The sequence below is a fragment of the Bombus vancouverensis genome, chromosome 10, assembly GCF_051014615.1.
Source record: "Bombus vancouverensis nearcticus chromosome 10, iyBomVanc1_principal, whole genome shotgun sequence".
Classification (NCBI taxonomy): Eukaryota; Metazoa; Arthropoda; class Insecta; order Hymenoptera; family Apidae; genus Bombus; species Bombus vancouverensis.
In genome coordinates, this window is record NC_134920.1 from 5,092,085 (window position 1) to 5,116,729 (window position 24,645).

Here is a 24,645-nt window from a genome sequence, read left to right on the forward strand (position 1 = left end):
TTGACGTATTTTTATTATGTTCGTATATTATCCATGTTAGATTGATTATTGATTATATTGATTATAAAATTGATGATTGATTATAAAATTAATTAAATAACAAATCATGTTAAATGGAAAAATGGTAATTATGAAACATATTATCAAAAAATTTTTTACTATAACAAATATAAAATGTTAATAATTTTTTTCTATGTATGGAAGCCAATATATAGATATATCTTATATATTATTTAATTATTATTTATAACATACTCAATCTATATGTACAACTAATATTGAATTTATAAACAAATTAATTTATTACTTTATGTCACATGCAGTTTATCATACTGTTTATAGTATAGGTCTATATTCAGATGTAGTATGTATTTTTAATAATAAAAATAATCTTTTCTTATATGATTCCTAGTAGTACAAAATTTAATTTGCTGAAAATTATTTTTAAGGATATTGACGTAAATAAATTCGCACTTGTGAAAAGTGCTTTTTATTACAAATCATTGTCAGATGTATACATATTTTTGTGTTGCATACATATCTATAACGTATACATACTGATTAAAAATTTTCTGAATGCAATTTTGTATTTACTGCATGACGTTTAAAAATCAATTGGAACACGTATATGCGCTATAAATTCACGTTTGTAAGTCATGGAGGGGGGGGGGATGTACGCTTTTCACGAAAGAACTCAAACAATATTATCAACATTCAGTCATAATAACTTCAACATAATGGATCTCATGGATAATTATAACATTAATATCCTTCAGTAAAGAAATGTACGATCTATATACTATGTATGTATGTTTTGAATTAATGCTTTGTCACAGTAATTTCACAGTTAATGATACGTCCACTGATAATGGCAAACATTAATGATCGTATCACTACTACCTTTTTTTTTCTTTAGTATCCTAGCGCTGATAAATTATTCGAAAAAAATTGCATCACTCCTTCTGTCTTTAATTTATGCAGAAAAATGTATAAGCATATTTTTTGAACATTTCATCAGTCAAACTACTTTATTTAAAAAAGAAAAGGATCCTTTATTTCTCTACCACGGTAAGCCCATATCACCAAAACATTTCATTTTGGATATTCGTAAGATTTTTTATACATAGTGCTTTTTAGGAATATGTATAGAAGTAAACAAAGTATTCATCTTTTCTTTGGAAACGCTTGTTAAAATTAATTTCATAACAGGAAAGTCAATTCTGCGAAACAAAGCTGTTAGTCACACATCTACGTAGATACATGATAATTGAGGATTAATATATGTAATATACGTATGTATGTAAGCTACTTTATAAATATGAATCGTGATGAAGTTACATTTTTTTCATTAGTCTCCATAATGCATAATGCACTGTTCGCAAATACTCAGATTTATAAACGGTTATTATATAAACGACGGAAGTACTTGCAATCGTAGAAGGTAGCGTTCTCTTCTGCTACTTTTTATTAATTATAACTTTTTGCATATTTTTCCGGATACTAAGAGGTTCTAAAAAAAAGAGTAAAGATTGTCTCTCCTCTAGATTTTTATTTGAATGTCCCAAGATCGTTAAACCACAGATGCGTAATTATCATAGTTGCATGTATCAGTAAGTAATATATCAACGGATTTCACGTCACCAGTACATTACTTTTTTGCGTTCATCTAGTGTCTCGACACTCGAGCAAACATAATAATTAAACTGTGAGTGTTTATGCATTTATGGGAAATTTGAAACGCATATAATGTAAAGCTGTATAAATTATTTTTAAAAAGTACTCTAAGAAGTAAAGTATAATAAGAACAAATCTTGATCAAAAGTTTATTCCTTTAATTACCGTAAAACTATCAAATTGCAATAAACATTCGCAGACTAATAATAGCTATTACCCCTTGTTATGATGCGACAATATGTGGATAACTAGAAAGAGTTAGATTCGGTAAAGACGAGCGTCACCTCCGCGACAATTTGCCGTTTGAGGATAGCATAAATTCATGCGAATCAGTTCACGCGGGATGCAAATCTTAGGCGGGAAATTAATGCAAAACGCTCTTATAGACTTCAACAAAAATTAAATACGCAAACGCGGCAGTAATTTGCTGCGGTAACTGTGACGCTACTCGTCTGCTCCGAATCTTGGAAATTACGAAAATCAATTACATTATTTATTACGAAACTGAATGAAATGGAGCAGAAAACTCTCACTCCTAAATGCATACAATATCACTAATCATGTTATACGAACCTAGAAATTATTACATCATATCCTATTTCCATGATACATATTTTAATAGTTTTTGCCAGCTTTATCGATCGCGATTTGTGCAACGATTTAAATAACTTTCCCGCTACTACTTGTCCCTTTTATCATATAGTGTGTGTCATTTAACTGGAAATGTAATACCTGGAAATGCCTAAATAAACATCTTAATATCTCGAAAACTATAGGCGATACGGAAAAATGTTTGAAGCGAACGTTATATAATATCAAGGGAGGCATTTCATATCGATATTTATTTTGCAATGATCTTAAAAAGATCTATGAAGATCGTTATTTTTAAATGGCAACTATATTTTCTATTTCATATTCTTGCAGCCGATATCGAAACGTTTTCAGAACACTACCTACTTGCATTTTTCGTATAAATTACTATCGAGACATTAAATTTCAAATATGATGCGTCATCAGGGTCTTAACGTTATCCATTGTAAACAACGGGGTGGTTACTCGGTCGGGCTTTGTACATTATAGTGGCTCTATAAAATAAGTGTATGTCAAATTCTATCCTTAAAGCAATTAGTCGCTTTTCCTCCTATGCGTCTACCATTAAAAGGTATACAATTTTGTATCCTTCTTAAGAATTAGTATCTCGATAGTAGTTTATGAGAAAGTTACAAATAAATAGCGTTTTGAAAACGCTTCGATATCTGAAGAATATGTAATAAAAGAATATAGTTGCCGTTTAAAAACATAAACGTGACATGTACAGAGATTTTCAAGGTCGTCGCACAGTAAGATAAATAGCGATATGACATGTCTTCTTTACCATCGTGCAGCATTTGTTTCAAACATTTCTTCGTATCGCATAGTTTTCGAAATATTTACATATTTACACATGTTTACAAATAAATGGAACACACTGTGTATTGCTGTTACAGGCATGGCTTAATTTACAAATTATTTTTTAAAACACGTTAATCCGGCATACATACAATGTCACTGTATAAACATTGAAATGAAAGTAGCATTCGTGTTGCTCGTGGTCTACAAAAGTTATCGGGAAACTCCAAGAAAATAAAAGGAAATGATGACACTGATTATTATGGTTCACGGCAATAACTAGCAACATTGTCAAGAGACTCGTTAGCTTTATGATCGAGAGTGCAGTGATAAACTATCTTTGCTGTTAAAGACGGTAAAACATGTGTTAGTATAATCATTGATGGCAATAAGTAGCCAGAATATTTTGGATTTCGTTAATTGAATTAAAGTGGGTCATAATTGCGAATAAATTGTAATAAAATAAGTGGTGTACTATTATTATACAATACTATTTAGTATTGATATTTTCCAGCAAGTTATGCTTTGTCTAACAGGTAAGTGGAATATTTCACCAAATTCACATTCGTCATTAAATATTTATGAACTTTTTCCATCATAATGTCAGATTCTAATTCTCATATCAGCAAAACCTGATTTCGTTGAATAGTTATTCTTGATGGTACTACAGAAATACCTCAAATCGATTTTAAGAGAAATTAACATTTAAATCTAAAGCTAGACGTTTTCTATACGACATAAAATTTTAAAGCGATTCTTACAGAGCACGATACATATTATTATTATATCCTTTACAGGTTCATCATCAGACATCTTGAAAAAAGTTTGACGTATGCAGTGGTAAAAAGTAATATACGTCATCGAATGGTATGCCGAAAACACATACATATGTTTATCGTAGATCTGTTGTAATTACGTTTCAACAGAAGCGAACTGCACGTAAGATTATCATTATATCATTAAGGGTATCCTCAGGCTATCAATACATGTTGCCAGCATTTCAAGGTTCTCAACTAAAAGGATCAATATGTACTGTCAATATAATATTGTCAATATTTATTGACAAACTGCATTTCCGTTAAGAATCTTGAAATATTGGCAATATTATTGATTGTCTCTAAAAAGAGTCCTTAGGGTTCCTTTTCATATATACATATCATAAAAACTTTTCGGTTGTCGTGAAACGATCGCGTATTGCTTTCCATCGAATTTCATTGTTGAAATTAATGAATTTAAAAGTTCATTATTAATTTAGACAGATTATACTTTATGTATTTAATAATTAGAAAGAGAAAAGATTTGAGACCAGTTACCAGTATTAATGATGAACTGTCCAATTTGTCAAGTCATGATAACGTAGACACTACATACATATGGGTGGGACATTATGAGTCAAAAAATTAATATAGATTTCCAGTAAGTCACAGTTCGGTTTGTATTCACAAGTGAAGCTGTCTACATCGCCAGACAATTGTCCACAGAAACATGATGCAGCCAATCAGTATCTGTCTTTTTGCGGATTTTTTACGATGATTGTCTACGATACGTGTTTGCGGGAAATTGTCTATCAGTGTAGAATTAGCCTAAGCAAATACAATCAAAATCAAATAGAACCAGTAAAATTTAAGTAAGGCCGGCGAGTTCCCGATAAATTTATCACTTCTGCAGCAGGTAATATTGTCACTTGTAATGTACTTTCGTTTTGAGGTTCAAGGTTAACAGAGGATCACCTTGATATAAGTAAATTCATTCTCTTATCGATTCACTAATAAGAATATGCAGTTTTATCCCAGAAAATTTAAGGTTCTCTGGAATTTGAAAGAAACAAGTAGAAATAATTTATTCAATGTTTCAAAGAATCTGAAAGAATAGATAAAAACGCATTCATTAAAGACAATCTTTTTGAATGCAATTCATTTTATATAGAAAACTTTCTATTTTCAATTTGATAAGCAATAAGATATTTTAAACAGCTTATTGACTTGCCCTATATGTATACATCTAAATAAAAAAATATAATATATAAATAAATAAAAATATATCTAAATAAAAGTTAGAATATTATGTCACTATATCTAATTGGGTATCGTGATTAAATCTAATTCTTTGATTTTGATACTGTTAATTTGGTTAGAATGAATTTTAGTGATTTTTAACCTTGAATGATTATTTATGCGTCTTCTCAAATTATTTAATCCACCGGCTTGTCAATAATTTTGAATACCTTTCCTTCTGAATTACTGATAGGTTCAATGAACCAATTAAAGAATGGCATTGAAAGTATACTTTTAAGAAGGATCTACATTCTGGGATACTGAACGTGGATACATGGATACATGTAAAAATATTTTAATTTTTTTAAGAGAATTTATTAAAGATTACCTATGTAATCTTTAGACGTTTATACGTCTGAAACAAATTAATTCAAAAGAATGTATAAAAATATAAAGGAGTCGAAAAAGTTAGTCCAACAATAAGAACTGGAATCTCAATATTATTTTTCAAGAGAATTTAGAGGATTTTTCAAGAGATTCAACTGCGAATAATGGTTCTTTTGACAAGTTTTATCTTCCCAATGAATGGAACATGATAGAGACCAAAAAGATTCGGCTTTGAATTTCTAGGTCAAGGTGTTTAATTTTGCAGTTCCTTTTTTACTATCTAATCTCCATAAAACCAGAGATGTAGAATGTTATTACAATGGTACGACATATAGTTTTGATACACTCTGTATTTCTAGTTTTACTAAAAATGCATTTCTTAGTATTTAAAATATTTTGTTTGTCTACATTAATGATAATAATATTTGATATTGTAAAATATCTATTTTAATAAATGTATAATTGTGTTTATTTAAATATTCTTATTTAAAATATTTATTTTGATATTATAAAACTAAATGTTTTACTAATTACACTTCTTTACTAATTGTTTACCATAAATATTTCACTAATTATATACACTTCCTAATATAGCGATAAATACCTTCCTTCCGTTTTTTGAATCGAGCAATGAGTCTGCTTTTAGTATGAGAGATGTTATTCAATTTTCACTTTAAAAAACAAGTTGACCATGTTTCCAATGCTACATAATGCTCAGTATTAAGCAGGGCGTCAAAGAATTTTCTTCCAGAAAATCTAAATATTTATTACTTTTGTAAATTTTTTGCAAGCTTTGTTTGCAAAAGTTGGAACAAAGTCCGCAACTTTTTTCCAGCAGTGTATAAATAAAGATAATTTATTTTTGCTTAAAGAACAGGAAAACCGATGAAAGTCATATTTGATTTAAAATTCAATGCAGAAAGAAAAATAACTTGATCACAAAATACCAAACTTTAACATGTACAGATTCTTACGAATCGAGTCTTCTAAATTTAATCCAAAGCAAATTATTTCTAGAAATTAATTTGATATTTTAATAAAATTAGAAATTTTTATATCACTTTTTATATACCAGACATCGCGCCCTATCAGTATATTGATGTCCGAGGAACGAGAGAAATCGTAGACGTTGTCTTCATTGGCGTCGTATGGGGGTTAGTGATCAGGAGACAGTATAAAGCAGAGTGAACACAAGACTCGTGCTCACTAATGGCAAGATAGGGAGGGAATGTATAGTGGCAAACGATATAAAGTGTCTTGTTGGAGTAGTTACGAATTTTCATGTCGTGTTCGTGCCGCGAATTTGATCATTAAACAAACTACGTGTAGTTTTATTTTTTATTGACAACGAAATTCCGAATCGCACAGGAAAGATGGAACTGTGATACATGTTGTTTCTGTTACTCTGTGCGTTATACCTTCGAATTAGTACGACCTGTTAGAACTAAAGTTCTAACTCAGTAAGTAAAGTAGTTTGAGTGATGTGCTACAATTTTATTCTCTCCAAATTTTAGTCGGTCCGCAACAAATAACAAAATTTGCATGTGGTAAGATGTTCGTCGTATTATGTGAAAAGTTTTGTCTGATTGGCTAAAACAATGCGGCACCCGAAATAATACAATAAATTAAGAATCAAAAATGATGAGGCTAATTAACAATCAAATAAAGTAATGTGTTTTCTAATTTCGTAGAGATTCATTGTGTAGATAGATAAAATAATAAATTAGAATTATATTGAAATTCACATGAAGTCACTAATTATTTACAATATAATGAATAATCATTTTCTTCCAAATATGAAGATATATATTTCATATACTTTTTATGAATCGTTTTCTAAGAACAGTCGTATCAAGGCGAGAAACTACGAACTTCTATGCTAAGAAACAGCGGGTAAAGATCATAAAAATTGTTAACATCAAGGTATGCTGGAGTTATTAAGTATGCAGAATATATTTTCTTCGAACAGCTTGGTAGCTCTGATTCCACCAAGAGATGCTTCATAGGTACTCACGACACGTTTCATTCTGCATATGCACTCTCTTTCGCTTTATACTTTGATATTAATGCAAGATGCGTACTTGAAAGATGACAGATCACCTACTCGGATCACCTTGTTTATTATGTCATCATGTTAATAACTGTGCGCGATATTAGAAAATTACGCTTACATTTGTGAAATTAAAAGGGATATAAACAAATATGAGTGAATAGCGCCTACGTTATAAGTTATATTTCATAATTAATCATTATAAATACAGAACTCGAAAATTATGTGAATTTATTTAACTGTTGAAAAATTGAAATTATTTAAACTGTTAATTTGAAATTACGTGTTCAAAACAAAAAATTCCCTTTTAAAAATGTAATTAAATATGTGGTCAATAGACATGTTTAGTGCTCAGACTTTATTTCATTTACGTAAGTTCATAATACTTGTGCTATCTTGTTTCCTTATTGCTTTCTAAATAAGGATAATGTTTTAAATACCGTTAAAATTTTTAACATTCAATCTACTAGCGTTTCATTCGGTCAGAAATTTGGTGTACTCCACCGGGAAAAAAGGAATAAATCCTTAGTTAAGGAAGGTGTGGAGAATATCTTTACTAAATTTGTACCTCGTTTTACATTCAAAACGATGGATAAAGGTGTTAATTGAATCCTTTTAAAATACTCGTTTTGCCTAAATGTGAAACTTCGATAGTAAATGTTTAAGGGAAGATAACCTTCTATCAAGTTTCCAGATCACAAATGTTGGTGTACATGCTTCTCAACATAAAGAGTTCTTAACCAGGCGTTGAAATCACTAGACGAATTAGATCACAGTAATGTTTAACAGAGTTCCCAACACTTAAATTTAGTTTTATTAGTTCGTCCGAATTAAACACAGTATATTTGTGTACTCGAAATACAAACCACTCTACTCTACTATTACCTACTCTATTATTAGTGTATTTTGATTGTCAAATGTTCACGAGTTAACAAGCATAATTTGTATTCTTGCGTGCGAATATTTTAGAGACAATAATTTATCGACTACCTGATTCCATCAGTTCATATCGAAGGTAAAAAAAGCTTTACATTTTTTAATGACGTCAAAGGCTATAAAAAGGAAAATATGATTTAAGAAACTGACAAAATTTGAGAATGTCATGCCATGCCATTATCTGAGATATTAACGAACATTTTTATATCCTAGGCGGATTTTATTATCAGAGTTACTGGGCTATTTACAGCGGTAAAGAAATGCTTATTACCTATTCATAAATTTTTTTTAGTTACGCTTTGGAGTTGTTTTAAGAAATATTTCAACTGACGTCAAATGTGATATTTATAGTATTTTCGAATCACAAATGTTTATGATTAATAGCAATAAAATAATTATAAATATCGGTTGTTTTATAATATAATTCTAATCACAGAGTCGGAAAAAAGTTATAAAAGAAGCAAGATGCGAACATATTCAACGATCTTCCGATTGTATTACATAAAAAGTAATATTTAAAATCAGAAAGAAATGACATTTTCTTTATGATATATTTTATCATATCTAGAAAACAAAAAAAAAGAGTCTTTTATGCAAATATTGAAGAAAATATATAGCGAGAAAACATCCAATTTATCAAATAATTTAAGAAAAGAAGGAGAACCAGAGAAGGTTTATGCGTGAATCATAAATTATATATGAATTTTTCCCAAGTTTTTAACCAAAGGTTTTGGCTAGATCAACGTATTAATTAAATCACAAAGCAACGCCTATATAAGTTCTTTTTTAACCTTTATCGATTCGTTGATTTTGATGATCATTTATCTATGACATCTCGATGATTCGGCTCTCATATTTAAAAATTACAAGACACACTAGCTATTAACTTATGAATTCAAAATTCGTCCAATTAATTTATCAACTGTTTTTGCTGTTCGTTCGACATAAAATAATTAATTATTCTGATTAATAATAGAAGTCCCGAAGAACATTTTTATTCATAATGTTGCTGCAATTACTTACTGTAAATGGTTACTGTCGTATTATTATCATTGCAAATTCTCGATATATATTACCGATAAAAATCTACAATCTACCATGTAGATGTTCGAATTATATTCAAACGCCTAAGTCATCAGATACATTAAATATGTATAAGAAAAACAGGAAAGGAATAAAAATTCGAGGATGAAAAATTCTACCGCCAAAAAAAAAGGTTATTTTGTTCATAGGTGTGTGAATAGCTGCGCAAATAACACGCACGTGTCAATGACCTTGACAAATTAAGATGAAATTCCGCTTCAAACTTGGAATATGTATATGTATAGTTTGAACGTAATTTTAACATGTTTCTAGATCTATTTTCCCAGTCAGACTTTGTCGAATAGATATATGTACCGTGTTTGCACATGTCTTTCTAAACTTCCCGTACTATATAATCACATTATTCCTAGTAGAATAGTATGTTCGAAACGTATACTTCTTCAGATGAGTATGTTTGTACATTCCGCCTATCTTATAAAATATTAAATTAGTAATTATGACAGTAGGAACAAGATATAATAGTAAGACTAATAAAACTTGTGCTACATGCTTAAATACTATTACCTCGAAAATGAGACTGTAACAAAAATTTTTCCAATTCTTATGAGAAAAAGAGATTCTTTCCTATTTCGTACCTGAATGAAAACAAATTATCGTATTATTGAATTAGGGTTACAGAGTTGATCAATAAGGCGCTATAATAAAGCAATCCCTCTGTTTCAGAATTTTACGATCAAGGAGACAGAAAAAAGTAAGGCAACGAGACACGCGAAAACCAGGTCGCAACCATGAAATTCACAAACCCGCTGCCGCAATTTAAAAGTGAGTAATCGTATGTACGTGTATATATGCATACGTCAATCAATAAGTATCATTAAGCATATCGTATTTTATAAATATGTCAACAATCGGTATTGTGAGTGGTTTTTTAATATTTACAAAGAAATTTTCGTAAGGCCATATAAGGCTTGCTTAACACATGATATGCCACTATTTGCGAAAGCAATGCAAGCTTCCATTTGTAGCGTCACAAAACAACTGAAAGTGTTGCTGTACAGTTAAGGCCAAGGTGATAACGGCACAAGTAATAATTTTACCCTTTGACGAGGACACGTATCTGATGAAATTATAAATATACCGTATTACACGATAAAAGTAATATATAATATAGACGTATAACATAATATAAACGTTCTATTCAATAAAACCAAATTTGAAATTTTTTTAGTTCTGTTACTATTAATACCAGACAGCGATCTATAACGTAGAAAAACTTGTTACTCGCTGCGAATGCTCGATCGCAACCTCGATCAAGTTTTAACAATATGTTTTCATTATCTAAATATATGAATTAGATGAAAATAATAATATGGAAAAAACATCAGAAGTGTTGCACGAAATGATTATACCTTTTCCTTATTTTCCTGTTTTCCTTCGACGTTGTTTTTGTCAGCTTCTATTTCTTCTTTTTACCTTATAGAGTATAAATAATTATTTTCAGTTAGGCGTTCCATAGTTGATGTTTTAACTCGTCAGACAAAAATCAAATACGGTTTAGATTTCATTTCTGGTTTCTAGACGTTAATTCCGTAATCTTAAATTAGTTATATAATTATATAATCATTTATGATCATTGGATACATCATAAATTTTTATGACATATTCCATAAGTATTAGGATATAAACATATCACTTTTCGAGAATATTAAGTAATCGAGGCTTTGAAAACAATTTTTGATGAATCAAAGAGAACCGAGTTAAACGAAGTCAAAAAGTAGATAAAAGAACTTTGAGACATATGCGTATGTATTTCACTTTAACTGTCTGTTATGTGTAACAAGCATCTAATGGATAGAATGTTAATAAATAGTCCGTCAAAAAAGTTCCTTCATTGAAAATGGTTTGAGATTTCGATGATTCGGGATGTCATATATTAACATATATTAAGTAGTATCAACTTTGGTAACCGTTTAAAGTTCTCGGCCATTGAAAAACTACTCAAACGTGTATAACCGGTAATAAAATACCGAAGTTTCGTAAGAGACTTTCGAAAAATGTACATGCTGAATTTCATTTCTAAAGAAAGTCAAGGAATGTTAATATGATAGCATGATTTTGACCTCAACACAAATACCTTCCTGCTTTGTCTTGAATGATCGGTAGGTCACGCTGAATTTTTTACTAAATAAAAAATCTATGATATTTGAGATCTTGTATGATATTTGAGATAAGAGGAACCTTTTACTTTTTATTAATGAGACATTTATCGCCATAATGTTGCACGACATGTCAGAGACTTTCATAAATAATCCAAACTTATCAATTAGTATACTTCGATCGGAAGAACTGGAGATAATGAATTTCGTGATTCTAGTTTAATTGTTAATACTTCGTTAAATTCTGACTAAAATACTTCTACATCATAATTCTGTCTTTATCGTTTTATTCGAATACTTTATATTCCACTAATTTCCTCCTGTTTTACCTCCTCCTTCCATTAAAAACATCGAATTATTATTAAAAAAAGTTACGTGTTCATTCATCGCTTTTTTATCATTCGAAACAAAATAACATAATGATTCAACATGAATGGCAATACAACTAACAAATTTCGATTCTTATAATACTTTTACGTAGATATACGTGAATAGTCATAACTAATGGCTGGTATGATATTTCCGACAAACTGTTTTGATTTGTGAATGGCCAGAGTCTTTAGGTCAAGGATTAATTCTTACTGTATTGGGAATTGGTTATGTTTAGTTGAATAAGGACTCCGTGCAGAAAATACTGAATTCTATTGAAGTTGACAAACTTTATCTCTTGAATTCTTGATACTGCATATGCAACTTTCGTTTACATTTTCCTAGTTTGTAAATTAAAATTTTATGCGTTTAGTGAAAAACAATAGCAATAACAAACACAACATCCTGATTCCATTAGTACATTGAATATGTAATGATATACATATATAATATATCATTTCTCTATTCATGATAGGTTTACATATCGAGATTACATATGTAATAACGTATGTTGTCACCGATTATCGTTTTAATTGTTCTTCATTCAAATCACGTCGCTAAACTAAAAAAGTAAATGACATCTGTCCATCGTAGCAATTATTAGCTCATACATAATGACATTTGCATACATTACTTTCGCTATGTCGCTGTAAATAAACACACACACCATTTTCGTATACACACAGTAGCTTCCAATGGTACGCGTTACAATTACGTTTTGTTAAGCTATGTAGCTACAGAGTACAGAGTACAGACAGTATGAGACAGACCCGCGAAACCTCGCAACTCCAGCTATGTACAAACATGACAATGCCTCATATTGTTTTATAGAGCTTTAGGAAGCTAATACTAACACAGTAGTAATAATAATTTTACTTATTTTAAAATAAATAACTATGAATATCTATTCTACTAAGGAATATATTTTTAATTATCTATATTATGCAAGCTATAAATTTGCATACTTTTAAGAAAATAACCAATTAAATTGATGGATCCAGAGAAACAAATTTTAATTTGTTTAGGAATATTAAAAACGCATTGGTAGTAAGTCAGTACTTCATTATCTAGAATAATTTCAGTATTACGTTACCATGGCTAGATAAAAATAACTTTCGTCTTGTTTACTCGTCTGTCGTATTTGTCTGTAATAAAAAAAAAATGACACTATCGTAGTAAAAAGGATAGGTATATTGACAAGTTCGTTGGAACGGAATCAACTATTTTTATTTTGTTTCTCTTCTTTTTAAAAAGCAATAAATCATAAATTGAGCGAATCTATAAATTTTTTAACCTTCAGTGCATCTTATTATCTTTTACAATAAACAAACAGCAAACAACCTTTTACAATTATCAAGTTGTAAATTACTATAAGTCTAAAGTTGTAAATAAAATATTTCATTACATATCACTATAAATGTTCAAAATCTCCAAAATGAAATAATTTCTCTTAGGAAATAATATTGTAATCTGTAATACATATATTCAACACTTAAATTCCGGGACGAGATGCTTTCGATACTTACATACGTCATTTATTCATAAGTGGAAATTAATTTGCTAGAATCACTGTAATCGCTCATAAAACGTATTGCGCGTGATTCACGTATTTCTGCATATTCATACAATGTAAGAAAACCTCCCCAGGAAGAATCGTCGACCCAATTTGTCCAACTTTTTGTCAGTGTAACAATAAAACGATACGAAACTTCGTGGACACCCTAATTTTTAGCAAACCATGAATTACCTGCAATTTACGTACTTTTACCATCCACCATTTACGTAATACTTTTACCATCCACCTAACCGAAGAAATCGTTTTTAAACTGGTCCTTTTTTTTAGGTTTATATGTTACTTAATGTTGAATTTGAGTCAAGGTAAGCAGGATAGTGCGAATCACAAAACGTACCGTAGAACATGATTGACGATTATCAATAATATTTATATCTTGACATTTCAAATCTGTTCCAAAAAAAATTTGCAACGTTAATCACTTTATCCAAAATACGCATCCTATAAATTGCTCTCCAATACAAAGAATTCCTTGAAAATCAAATTCATAATCGAATTCCAGTACTAAAAGGAGAAATTACATACACGTAAATACATGCGTCATAACTTGCATAATAAATTCTTCATGTATCATTCATAATCATCTTAAGATTTAGTTAATTCAAGAGATCAAAATTGCCCTAGCATGTTATTATGTTGATCATCGGTGGTACTATGGTCAAAAAAAGACGTTTAAAAAATTCAAGGTTCGATTAAGAAATATAAATGACAACTACTTGACATTGCACTTACGTTATAATGCAACAAAAAGCTGAAAATTATCTGATATTGTTCAGTTTCTTGTTCAGTTTATTGACGCAAGATTTATTCGCGATTAACTATCCAATGGATAGAATTGTTATTAATATTTATAGAGTAATAAAATACAAATGCAAAAAGAAGATATGTATATTGTACTCCTCGCACTCCTATCAACACTTTTATGTGAAATATATTATTTACATATCTCAAACGCAATCATTGAACGAATTATCATATGTTTTAATTTAATCTGTATATGATGTAAATATATGTACTTGTTAGTTTCTCTTCCAATTTAATGAATTATGTTTATAAGTTTGATTTTCATAATCAGTAGAGTGACAGACATATGTAAATAATCCAGAATTTTAGAACTTGGACCAATCGTCATTTCTGGCATTCAACAATAAATTTGTAATTCGTAATAAATTATTACATTTATGTAATATGCAGGCTGAGTTACCTATCTGGCAGACGATTTCCGTGTAACAATAATAAAAGCAAGTGATTTTTATGAATTTTTTTTAGGCTAACTACTAGTTATATGGACTAGACGTTCTTGGGATGTAAATATAGTCTTGAAATAAAAATGTTATGTTTTTCCTTTCAATTCTTTTTATTGTTCATTGACTTTTTAAACTGTTACGTTTAATAACTTTTTAAACTGGCGTGTACGATAACTAAAAAACAAATTGATTAGTCAATTTTGGACAAAACTCGTTCACTTTGTTACAAATTTTTGTTACAATCCAGGGATTGAACCTCAAATTTTTACTTGATTATTTATTTATAATATTTTTTCGAACAATATAAACTTCATTTATCTGCCAAATAAAGTCAATTTTTTTAAAAAGCTAGAACTTCCAAATTTTTCGTTTATCTTTCAAAAATAGATTCAATCACATAAGCTATCTAATTTTAAGAAAATTTCTTAATTTTTGCATTCTGATGATAGTAACGCATGCTATTCTGCACGCCAACAACGTAACTATTGTTAAAGATGATCACGAGACTTGTTTAATATATAATAAACGATAAAAGAAACTGGAATAAGAAAATTACATTTAAAACTCCCTATTTATATCCCATAAACGTTTAGCCCCATATAACCAATGGTTGGTTCGAAAAAAATTTATAAAAATTACTTGCATATAGTGTTGTTGCACGAGAATTACCCTTAAGCTGAAATATTTTCGACACCATTAATTATATTGAAAAATGTTTCAGATAAAGGATAAATGGCTTCAAGGCGGGAGTGTTTTAATATTACAATTAGTTTTTCTGTAGGTAGACGCGTAAAGATCATGTGGAGGTCAACTTTGTTTTCTTTTTAATGGGATCATATATTTCTTAATACATTAATCGATGCAGCTCAAGATTTTGTATAAAAAATGACTAACCTACTTATGTCGGAAAAGTATTAATATAATAGATGTTTTAACTTTTATTTTGTAAAACTTATCATATGAAAGATAGAGACAGACATAAAATACTAGTTTTATATTTGTTTTCCTATGAAAAAGATTGTTTAACAAAAAAGTTAAAAAAATTTTATTAATCATTTTTCTTTTCTATTACAGAATGCATAATATTCTTCTCAGTAGGCATCAGTTGCAGCATTTTGGCTTGCCTTCTACGTACTATCAATCCAATGAAATTAATATTAAATCAAGTAAGTGTACCTAAATTATACCATGTTCGTAGAAATTGTAATTTAAAATTCGTAAATAAGTTTCTATGACAATTCTCGAGACATTGAAACAAAATTACTCAGCTTGTCTGAAAACAAACCATCGTGCTAATTGCAAAAACTTGTTTCAGGAACTTCGAATGACACCGAATTCGTTGATTTTTGAACTATGGAGGAAGCCTATCGTAGATGTTTACATGAAAATATACATATTCAATATCACAAATGCGGAAGAATTTCTTGAAGGCGGAGTAAAGTTAAAAGTTGAAGAAGTTGGCCCCTACGTCTACCAGTAATTAATACAAGTTAGATAGACTATTCATCATTTTGACAAACTATTCATAATTGATTTTTTCTCTTCACTCGTAGAGAAATTTTAGAAAACACAAATGTCACTTGGTACGAGAACAACACGATTTCGTACGTTCCAAAGAGAAAGATAGTGTATGTACCAGAACTGTCGATTGGCAATCCGGAAGTAGATACGGTGTTTGCTCCAAACATACCCATGTTGGTAAGTAAATAATAAATTCATAAATCGATGGATAATGTTATTATTTACAAATGTATGAGTAATTAATCAATTAATTATGATCGTCATAATATGGTTTCGCATACAACATTTCAATCATTCTAACGTTCTGACGGTAAGCATTCAAAAATTCCAGTAAGAAATTCTAAAAGTTTTTCAGAGAGAATAGTTCATTTAATTAATATGGTTGTGTACAACTACAAAGGAAGATACTAATAAAAATGTATAGGATGAGAAGCTTACCGATAGTAAGGTTTATATGGGAACATTATATGTTCATTTTTTTTATTGATGGTCACATTTCAATAATGCTTAAGCATTGACATGAAATGATCAATTTTGAAAATGCTTTGATAGTTTTACGATACCATATTCTTTAACGTGAGATTGATTTAGTGTTAAGAGTATGCAAAATACTGAATAAGTACAAAACTGTTTAATTGAAGTAATCTTACAATTATCAATTTATGCTCCTATTATAATTATGTGAGCAAATGTTAATTAATCATTAGTCGCAGTGATTCATAAAAATTCCTATGATAACAGTTCAACGATATTTTACATTTTCAAAGTCGTTATCCGTGATATAATTATCCAGCTTTCGCTAATAAAAGGAACAATCATCAGTAATAAATCAGTAATAAATCAGTAATAAATCATCATAGGAGATTTACTACTTTAATTATAGTATTTTATTTGTTGTCAGTTACGACAATTAATATACGATATTACAAATAGAATTTCGAGATGTCATTCCATTAAAAAATTATTTTCTTTACGTCACATATCCATGATTATTTATTCTGAGATGATATTTAAAATGCGCACTAAATTTATGCAAAACTATCTCACGCGATGCAATAAATCCATGATCAATAAAATAGTTTTAGTACGTACTATATTCTTATTCGTTGTATTGTTTGTATTAATGATTCTAATTTTTCTTATATGTATTGTTATACTTTTAACACTCACAGGGAGCCTTTTCAACGCTGCACGATGCTGGATTTTTTGTGAACTACCCTTTGAATAGCCTGATAAACTTGTTAGACAGTAAACCAATATTACATTTAACCGTTCACGATTATCTGTGGGGCTATGAAGATACTTTGATTCATCTTGCAAGCAACATCATGCCAAGTTTCATAAACTTCGGCAAATTCGGGCTGCTTGACAGGGTAAGTTATTTTCTTTAATTGTAAATAAAAACAATTAATGTTAAAATTAAAATTAAAATTAATAAAACAAATAAATATAGGAAGAATAAATGATGATTTACCTTCAAGAAAACCTAAGCACATTAACAAATCTACTTATACATATGATAAGTAAACTCTAAAGTGCGATATTTATCACATAGTACTTACATACGTTATTCTGTTCTAAGAAAAGTCTTCCAAGAGTTATCATACAAAAGCTAATAAAATGTAAGATTAGTTATTCAAGACAAACACACGCAATAAATACAGAAGGAATCATACAATATACATATCATTATTATAAATTGCTTTGCCAATGCTTTCGTAAACGGAATAATCAAATGCATAAGAAACTCTTTCGCAAAAGCACTTGTAACGAACAATTACGCGTCACGTTTTGTCATTGATCTTTGCTTTTCATGAACCATTGCTCTATACTAGGTGAATGGTATAACTCTCGTCACGATTCTTCAGGGATTTCCGTTAACACTGTTTGACGCGTATTTAATTTTGTATCTTTCAATAGGCGATTCTTGTAGACCTTTGTGAGCAAAATACGAATCTCCAAACTGTCCTTTCTTAGAACCAAAAAAATTATTTTTGAAAAGAATTCTACGTTTTTAACTTTGGAGATGTTTTGTGCTTTTGCAGTAGTAGCTATTGAGTTGCGGTTAAGATAAAAAGATTCTGTCGAGCTTCGACGTGCTAATTGTGATGAAATTCGGTTAAATGGAAAGCTCCATGTAATTTTAACACTAACAAAAAGGGATTGTAAGGTGTGTTCGTACACACAACAAAGCAGGAGAAAAACACGAAACTTATTATTGCGATACTTGTCCTGACAAGCCAAGGATGCTTTATAATTTATCGTAAAAAAAACAAAATACAAAAAAAATATTAAAAAATTATATACTCAAAGATGTAAATATAAATAGATTATTAAAATATAATGTTTTTTAAGTTAATTTTTATATAAAATCATTTTATATTATCTACAAGCTCCTACTCTAATAGCACAAAACATCTCAAAAGTTGAAAATTTGTAATTTCTTTTCAAATTGATTTTTTTGGAAACTGTGAATTCTAGGAAAAAACGATTCATTGAAAAAATAACTGAAAACTGATTTTGAAAATTGATTAACTTTTGTTTGAAACACTTTTTTGTCAGATTATTGGAAGTAAAATGCGATGAATGAAATCGTCACTGAAAAATTGTGGCAATAGTTGTAGCATACATACATCCTGTATATAGAACAAATATCAATACATATTTTTACAGCATTGCTGAAAGAGAAACTTTTACCACCAAACACTAAACAATAGAAAGTTCTGAATTTATCGAAACCTTGAATGAAGGTTCGGCAAGAGAAAGGGAGAATATCAAGTTTTAGCATTTCCCAGAAAACGCAAATTTATTTTTAGATATTATAATGTCGTAGCTTCATATCTTCTCATATATCAAAATAAAACACCATTTTATTCTGCGTCATTTTCAACTTTCACTTATAATTTTAAATAACATATGTATAACACATGAATACTTCTCATTCTTTAGAGTTTAATGAGAGTTTTTTCGTTGTACATTTTAATTTTTTATAATTGCAATACTCAAAAAATTTTAATTCATAATGCGACATATCCGGTGATAAAGGGCACACGGAAATGAAGAGCATACGAAAAAATTTTGTAAATGTAAAACTAAAAAATGTCAAAATTCGTTAAAATCGGCATTCCCCTTTTTCTCCTAAACTTCAAATGCTAATAACATCCTAAAAGATGTAATGAAAATACTAAGAGCAACGTCCGGCAATTAGACATATCTGAAATATAAACTATTTAAACTGCAAACAATTTAAGACGGGCAATTTTGTAAACAAGATTGCAATAATTAGTTGCAAACACCATCGACATGAGTAGATTAACTTGACGCAAATGCGTCAATTCCAGTATCGTATTGCGTATGAGATAAATTAGCGACGAAAAAAATTAAATAAATAATATACCGGTTATTGACACAAGTAACTAACTTCGTCTGTATATGAATCGATCGAATCATTTCAAGCTTTTTGTTGCAGAACTCTCATATGCACGATCACATCAACACCTTCCAACCGTCAATTACACATACAAGCTCCACGCGATTTAACGATTGTGTGAAAAATATAACATTATATATATATACATACACAAATACATGAGTCAAATGCGATATCAGATATACACATGTGCACCATATTGCAAGTATAATACGCCAAATTACCGAAGGTTTACGCAATTATTTCTAGCCGTTGCTCCTTTCACTGTTTGTGCAAACATGCATTTCATGGTTCACGAGGTTAGTGTCAACAACTTTTAACTGCACAAAAAACAACTATATATTAGTAAACATGAACAGGTTGTCCTAGAGTATGTTCAGCGAATGAATTTGATCGGAAGTTATTCTTTATCGTTAATCTCGTTGACTTTTAAAACTACTTAATTTATATCATGGATATTTTTATATCCAATTATAAAAATATCTCATAAATGATTAAAATCCCATCTTATTAGGCATAAAATTCTATTTTTAATAGAATAAAATTTTTAAAATGATTTAATTTGATCAATTAAAAATATTAAGTTTTAACTAATATAGAAATATATCATTTCAAATTGTAGAATAGTTTAAATAGCATATGAGAATTCAGCAACAGAAAGTTATGTTTTTAATATATGTATCTTGTCCCATTCTTTTTTCGTCATATGGTGGTGCACAATACATTTCAAGAATCTCGCTTTTTTTCGAATAAGTCGATATAATTGCATAATATATAGTAACAAGCGCAAATCATATATCATGTCAAGTTCAATGCACGTTTTATAATAATCGACTTCGTGTAACTCTTATTCACGTTGGCATGATTTCTCACTTATATACAAACAGTTATTCACGTGTGTTTTCCTTATCGTTAGAAAATATGTGAGAAATGTCAACCCACCAAGATATAATTAAAAATAATTCTATGATCTATGATGTTTCCGCTTACTTCAATATTAATATTTCCACCAGTAACTTAATCGTTTATTGTCAATTTGCAACGGGAATGCTAGAAAATGGATACTATTTCTTAATAATATCTATTTTTCTTCTTTCGAATTACGTTTATCGATATTTTAAGAAGCGATTAAACATTTTGTTATACCTTTAATCGCAATTTTTCACGCTTTTGCGTTTGAAATTTATATTAACTGTGAAATTATATCATTTATATCGAAAATGCGATTGATCGATGATCAAAGTGCATTCACGAAAAGCATTTATTGACAACTTTTTTAGATGTATGACGAAGGAAACAACGTCGTGCTCATGAATGTCGGGCACAATGAGAATATGACCGAGGAAGAAGGACGTTATTTAAGTATTCAATTATACAACGGCAGTCCAGGAATGTCACAATGGGGATATCGAGAAGATAATGGAAACGAAACATATCCAGAGTAAGTGGAGAGTGAAAACAACAAAAATTAATTAATAAAAAGTTAAGTGGAAGAATTGAATATTATCGCAAACACTTCACATTACAGGAATACTATTTGTAATCTCATTAGAGGAAGCACCGAAGGAGAATTATTCCCAGCATATCTAGACAAACGTGCTGCATTCAGAATATTCAGGAAAGCGTTCTGCAGAACGATACCAATTGTTTTCAAAGAGGAAGTGGTAGCAGAAAACGGTCTAGGTGGCTATCTTTACAGCATGTCAGACAATTTCTTAGATACTCCTGATGGAAATCCGGATAATACGTGTTATTGTAAGAAAAAAGGAAAATGTTTAAAGAAAGGACTATCTGACATGACGCCGTGTTACTACAGTACGTATCTCTTATTAACTAATGAATACTTAGCGATATTAGATTTCTTACCAATTCTAGCTCACCATACGTTGGCTTGTTGGATGATATAAGTTCTTGCACGAATCAGACTCGCCGACTAAATATCAGAATAGCAAAGTTTCTACCTGTGAGCTTAACATCATCGGCCAGACTCTAACATTAAATGTCAAAAGCTGAACTTTGCGCATATAATGCAGAGTGTTAGACCACGTGTCTACCAAACATTTCTATAAAACAATATTAGACTAATCGTTTCTTGAACGTAGCTGTTATACTGTTTTTGAAACTGATAACCAACTTTCTTAAGTACAATTTTTATACCCTTTCTTAACAAATTTAAAAGGTTAGAAAACTTAGAAATTTCCATCGAGATCAAGATATTTTATAGTGCTTTTTCTTTATAACGTTGATTGAAACGTAATAACTAATACAGATATATAAAAGTACTTGTTATTAAGGTATCTTACTTATTTAAGGTATCCCTGCAGCAATGTCTTTACCGCATTTTCTTCACGCCGATCCCAGTTTACAGGAGAATATCGAAGGTATTAATCCAGATCCAGAAAAACACACCACGAAGATAATTCTAGAACCGGTAAATACAATACTAAGCAACTAGCTTATTAACATTTGAGAGGAATTATTCGCCAATTATGATCGTTTTAAGATACGTAACGTAGCTTCTTTCTTTGATTTTATTATTTGCTTCGTAATTTATGTAAGTATTGCGAGGCTGGCTACTGCTTGAGCAACTTTTATCAAAAGCACATTCTCCTTAACGAAAGTGTTACGCCGTGTTTCACAAGTAAAGCCATAATATGCGAGAATAACGTAAATATTCGAAAGCGATCTATTAGTTATCTAATTGAACAACGATAATGTTTAATGTGCTCGTAAGATTGGTACTAATAACCATTAAAAATCAACAAAGCAATTAAATCCATTGAATAGTTTTCAATAAAGAAAAACCGAAGTCGAATTTTATTATTGAGAATCGATGATTAACAGAACATATTTTTCTCATTTTTCTTCATAGACAATCGGCTTCCCGATGAAAGTAAACTCAAAAGTACAGATCAATCTTGTTATGCATCCTGTTCAGTACAATTCACAGATTGAAATTTTTAATAACTTAGTAATACCATTATTCTGGAGTGACCTGGTGAGTATTCTTCATTCAGATTTTTACATCTAACATGCTCGTAAAACCGTTCGTAATTAACAATGGGCATGTAGAATAAAGCTCTACCTAATCTACTTTAATCTACCTTTAATGTCGACAGATCAACATTCTTAATACTATCACAAATAATCGCCTCTTTTATAAACCTGTTTAACACACTGTCCGATAACATTTTCTCTATATATACTTAAGCGTGGTAATAAAATGAGAGTAGGATATGTATGAGTATTGTGAGATGTAACCCTAAATAGCATTGAACAAATGTTCATTCAGGTTTCAAGTGCTTCGAGGTCTATTCAATACGAACATATAATGTTTAATATGTTAATTACGCTACAAATATATATTACGCTAGTCATAATCATTTTTCGAAAAATACATATTTAAAATTGGAAAGTTATAACAATTCCAATTACAAGCAACCATAATGTCTTAAACTTATATTTTCATAAATTTATTTGCAGGTAATACCTCAAGTACCCAGTGACTTGTTGTTCCTCGTGAGATTGCTGCTTCAAGTAGGACCAATAATGCAGGAGGTATTAATATGGTTATTGGCTATCGCAGGGGTGACGATGTTCGTATTATTGATAAGCACATTGTGGACCACCAAACAGCAACAACAATCACTTCCGGTAGACAGGAGAGATAGCTACGATTTACGAGTACCATTACACTATGGTCAATACACAACGATACAAATTTTATCGGCTATCAAAAACTGACTAACCAAACATTATAAAAGTACTCGTGTACGATGCTCAAATTTATTTTAATATAACTAAATATACTTTAACATTAGATAATAATATTCGTTTTTTTTTCCTATGAGTGGAAAATGCACCAACGCTCTCTATTACATACTTTGATTGACTCAGAATACGGCAAAAGGTATTCTACGTTACAGTACACATTCAGGGTTTTGCGCTAAAAATATTCTCGATATGGATCGATATTATTCTAACAGAATATTATCGTTGCATGCTTTTATTCATTTAGTAATTTACGCTCTCTTTTGATGTACCACGGAATGCATTTGATATTTCGTTACACATAATTAAACGTACGTTATAAATAATATTGTAATAATATTTCTTCTATCACATGTATACATATAGAAACTTTATTACAGTATTTTATTTGTTACATATTGGATTTATATACTTATGTATACATATGTTACCAATATGTAACATAACTAATAATATAAATCTGCCGAATATAAAATAATGAATATATTCTGGTAATGTATAAAAAGAAAAATATAACGTATGACATTTGTATACTTGTAAAAAAACCGATTCGATTGATGGAATTCGTTCGCAAAAAAATTGTTGTTGTATATAATATTCTTTCATACTTAATGTCAAGAAGGAAACATTCAAATATAATAAATCACTTACATATTATTATTCCTGTATTCAGTATTTTAATTGAAACATTAATCACTACGAGAGCTATCACTTTGTTCCGTTTCGATTTACACCATCGGAAGTACCTAGCTTTACTACTTGTGTAAAACGAATTTAATGTGTATTTCAATACAACATTCTCTTCTCGTAGAAAATATTATGCTAGCTATAATTTTTAATTATTGTAAAAAATTAATTATGTATTATACTACTGGACTATATTTATCAATTATTAAGTAATTATATTTAGGACGCACAAATATGTTCTAATTTTGTCTAACGTATTAATTCTCAAATTTTTTTATATTTTCCGCGATTTCGTCTATTTAATGATATTTCTAAACTGAAATTGGAATTGAGTTTATCATACGATATACTTAAGATAATTTTAACTTCTATTTTTATAATTTGAAAAATAAAATCACCTTCGATAACAGCAATAAT

At 29.6% G+C, this 24,645-nt stretch overlaps 1 protein-coding gene and 1 long non-coding RNA gene across 5 annotated transcripts; both read left to right on the top strand.

Moving 5' to 3' along the window:
* Positions 1–3,093: 3,093 nt before the first annotated feature.
* LOC143303290 (uncharacterized) lies at positions 3,094–5,784 on the top strand. The gene is made up of 3 exons (XR_013059439.1): positions 3,094–3,599; positions 3,861–4,734; positions 5,311–5,784. It is a non-coding gene; the product is annotated as an uncharacterized LOC143303290 (long non-coding RNA).
* An 855-nt stretch (positions 5,785–6,639) lies between these two features.
* LOC117157785 (scavenger receptor class B member 1) lies at positions 6,640–24,201 on the top strand. 4 transcript variants are annotated; one of them, XM_033336042.2, is made up of 11 exons: positions 6,640–6,991; positions 10,198–10,296; positions 15,894–15,985; positions 16,135–16,295; positions 16,373–16,517; positions 17,513–17,713; positions 21,051–21,211; positions 21,299–21,585; positions 22,083–22,201; positions 22,643–22,768; positions 23,254–24,201. In XM_033336042.2, exons 2-11 carry the CDS (start codon positions 10,263–10,265, stop codon positions 23,512–23,514), a joined length of 1,587 nt encoding a protein of 528 aa, XP_033191933.1. In that variant the 5' UTR covers positions 6,640–6,991; positions 10,198–10,262; the 3' UTR covers positions 23,515–24,201. The 4 variants fall into 4 exon arrangements, with proteins under 4 accessions (XP_033191933.1, XP_033191932.1, XP_076478523.1 ...); XM_033336041.2 differs by having other exon boundaries at positions 6,640–6,904; XM_076622407.1 differs by lacking the exon at positions 6,640–6,991 and adding an exon at positions 7,847–7,865.
* The last annotated feature ends 444 nt before the right edge of the window (positions 24,202–24,645 follow it).

Excerpts from the sequence above, each read along its gene's own strand:
- LOC117157785 (XM_033336042.2), top strand. The coding sequence starts at position 10,263 with ATGAAATTCACAAACCCGCTGCCGCAATTTAAAA. Across the intron at positions 17,714-21,050 it reads AATTCGGGCTGCTTGACAGG|ATGTATGACGAAGGAAACAA; the intron begins GTAAGTTATTTT and ends CAACTTTTTTAG. Across the intron at positions 21,586-22,082 it reads CATGACGCCGTGTTACTACA|GTATCCCTGCAGCAATGTCT; the intron begins GTACGTATCTCT and ends TACTTATTTAAG.